Source organism: Camelina sativa, chromosome 6 (assembly GCF_000633955.1).
Source record: "Camelina sativa cultivar DH55 chromosome 6, Cs, whole genome shotgun sequence".
Classification (NCBI taxonomy): domain Eukaryota; kingdom Viridiplantae; phylum Streptophyta; class Magnoliopsida; order Brassicales; family Brassicaceae; genus Camelina; species Camelina sativa.
Window position 1 is genome coordinate 18,372,579 of NC_025690.1, and position 2,006 is coordinate 18,374,584.

The 2,006-nt window shown below is 38.8% G+C and overlaps 1 protein-coding gene across 6 annotated transcripts in view; it reads right to left on the reverse strand.

Annotated features, from left to right (window-relative positions):
* The window catches only part of LOC104792133 (protein-lysine N-methyltransferase N6AMT2), a 5,331-nt gene that overhangs the window by 2,208 nt on the left and 1,117 nt on the right, over positions 1-2,006 (reverse strand). Inside the window, exons 2-6 of one of the 6 annotated variants that reach the window (XM_010518192.2) lie at positions 1,836-1,950; positions 1,564-1,722; positions 842-923; positions 555-753; positions 161-408 (exon numbers count right to left, since the gene is read on the reverse strand). The exons of 2 other annotated variants lie outside the window; for them this stretch is intronic. In XM_010518192.2, coding sequence (XP_010516494.1) covers positions 602-753; positions 842-923; positions 1,564-1,722; positions 1,836-1,950 — 508 coding nt within the window. In that variant the 3' untranslated portion in view covers positions 161-408; positions 555-601. Of the gene's footprint in view, positions 1-160; positions 409-554; positions 754-841; positions 924-1,563; positions 1,723-1,835; positions 1,951-2,006 lie in introns of those variants that run through there. 3 more of the 6 variants (XM_019246887.1, XM_010518194.2, XM_019246889.1) reach the window with 3 other exon arrangements.

Below are 2,006 nucleotides of genomic sequence, written 5' to 3' on the forward strand. Positions count from 1 at the left end.
TTTTTTTTTTTTTTTTTTTTTTTTTTTTTTTTTTTTTTGGCTGAAAGAACTTTGATCCAGTTGTTGTGAATTTGTTTGTGATGACTGATGAGCTACAATTCCGTATGTCAATGTTGATTTCATGAAGCAGTAATTCATTTTGGTATATGTCGAGAATTGATAATGTAAAGTATATCAAAATTCAAAACTTTTCGATTGATCAACAGACTTGAGATCTGCGGTTGCAGCAAGATACAAAAAAGAGAACAATTCAACACTGTGAGGTCACCAAGAGAACATTGACGAAAAATTATCCAAGATCAGAGAGCTGAGAGATAGGACGAGAGGGAAGAGGCACCACACATGAGCTTTCCCTGCCACCAACCTTCGTCCCCTGCTAGAGGATGGAGGGCTTGATATGCCGGAAACCTGAGATTGGTTAAGGGACAAGAATTTAACAGCAAAAGGGGAAGACATGAGCACGTGAGATGGCTTTGAGTCTCTTACAGAAGGATAAGAAGAACAATTACTGGTTTACTCAAGAACAGTTAAAAGACTTTAGAGAAGCAACTTACAAGCAAGTAGACATAGATGCTTTGATGAAAAGATGCACAACTCACAACTAGCTGTCCTCTTCCAAGCCTCCTAATCTGGTACCTGGATCATAACTTATAAACAGTCGAAACTCGTTTCCAAGTTTGCTAGAGTGATGAGGCTTAAACACACAAGGACGAACACTCAATAGCTCAGCTGCATGTTCTCTTTGCACTTCTCCTGCAACACGTGAATATATCGCCCAGTTATTGATAAATCATAAAATCCAATGAATTTGACTTGAAAAAAACAGAAGTCGTCCTGGTACCTGTGAGAAGAAGCAACAATGAATCTACCGGGCTTGCAAGGAACGAAATTGTTTGACTAACTCTTTCCAGGCATTCCCTACTCTGCCAAGCAGGAACGAATCAAGATCGTTAAATCACTACCTAGAAGGTACTCAAATACATTTTATGCTAATGTGGTCCTCACAAGTCACAAATACTCTATCTGAGAAATATTGTGGATGATAACCAAAACGCAGCATAGAAGCACGACGTATTCATCTTAAAGAAGCGAGAATTAAGCCATGACCATAAGGTCCATAACTAACTGATAAAACTCCAATTGTAGGAGTTTAGCAAAGGCTTACACTTTAACTTTCATCTTGTTCTGATGTTGAACTTTCTACTAACAAACTACACGATAGCAGATTTGAGAGGCCACTAGATGGTATTGTATTTACGGATTTATATGCATCTTACATACTAGTCTCTAACCCTATCTTAGAAGCCATGACCGTAACTAACTGATAAACCTCCAGTTGTAGGAGTTTAGCAAGAGCTTACACTTATACTTTCATCTTGTTCTGATTTAGAACTTTCTACTATCGAACTCCACGATAGATAATTTGAGAGACCTGTATTTATATGCATCTTAATACAATACTAGACTCTATTCCTATCTTATCAAGTGGCAGGCTATAAAAATTCCAGATTACCATGAGATAAGTGCACCGGAGAAAGCAAAGAACTTTTAAATAAAATTTACCAAGTAGGGAGGATCTGCAACGATTATATGGAAGCAATGCTTCAGCTGAAGTGGTAGATCTTCAGGTTCGTTGTAATCATAAAACGTGAACTCACTTCCATACCTCTCGAATCTCATATCGTACTCCAGCAATTGCACATGGAGACTCGGATCCCTTTTCTGACTCATCACAAACACAGAAGAAACTTAGCATCAGCAACAACAACAAAAGTATCGATTTTTAGCAAAACGGATTCGATACAAATCAAGGGGCACTTAAACAAAAGTAGTACCTTGAGATAAACGTAGAGAGTAGGGCAAGCAATGCAAGCGACTCTGCAGCCTGAGAATCTTTGAGAGAGAGTGACCACTTCCTCAGCTACAGTCTCAGCGGTTTCAGGTTCGTACCAGAATTGGCTGAGTCTCCAATCCTCTGTAACCAGCTCCACTTTATCGGATTCATC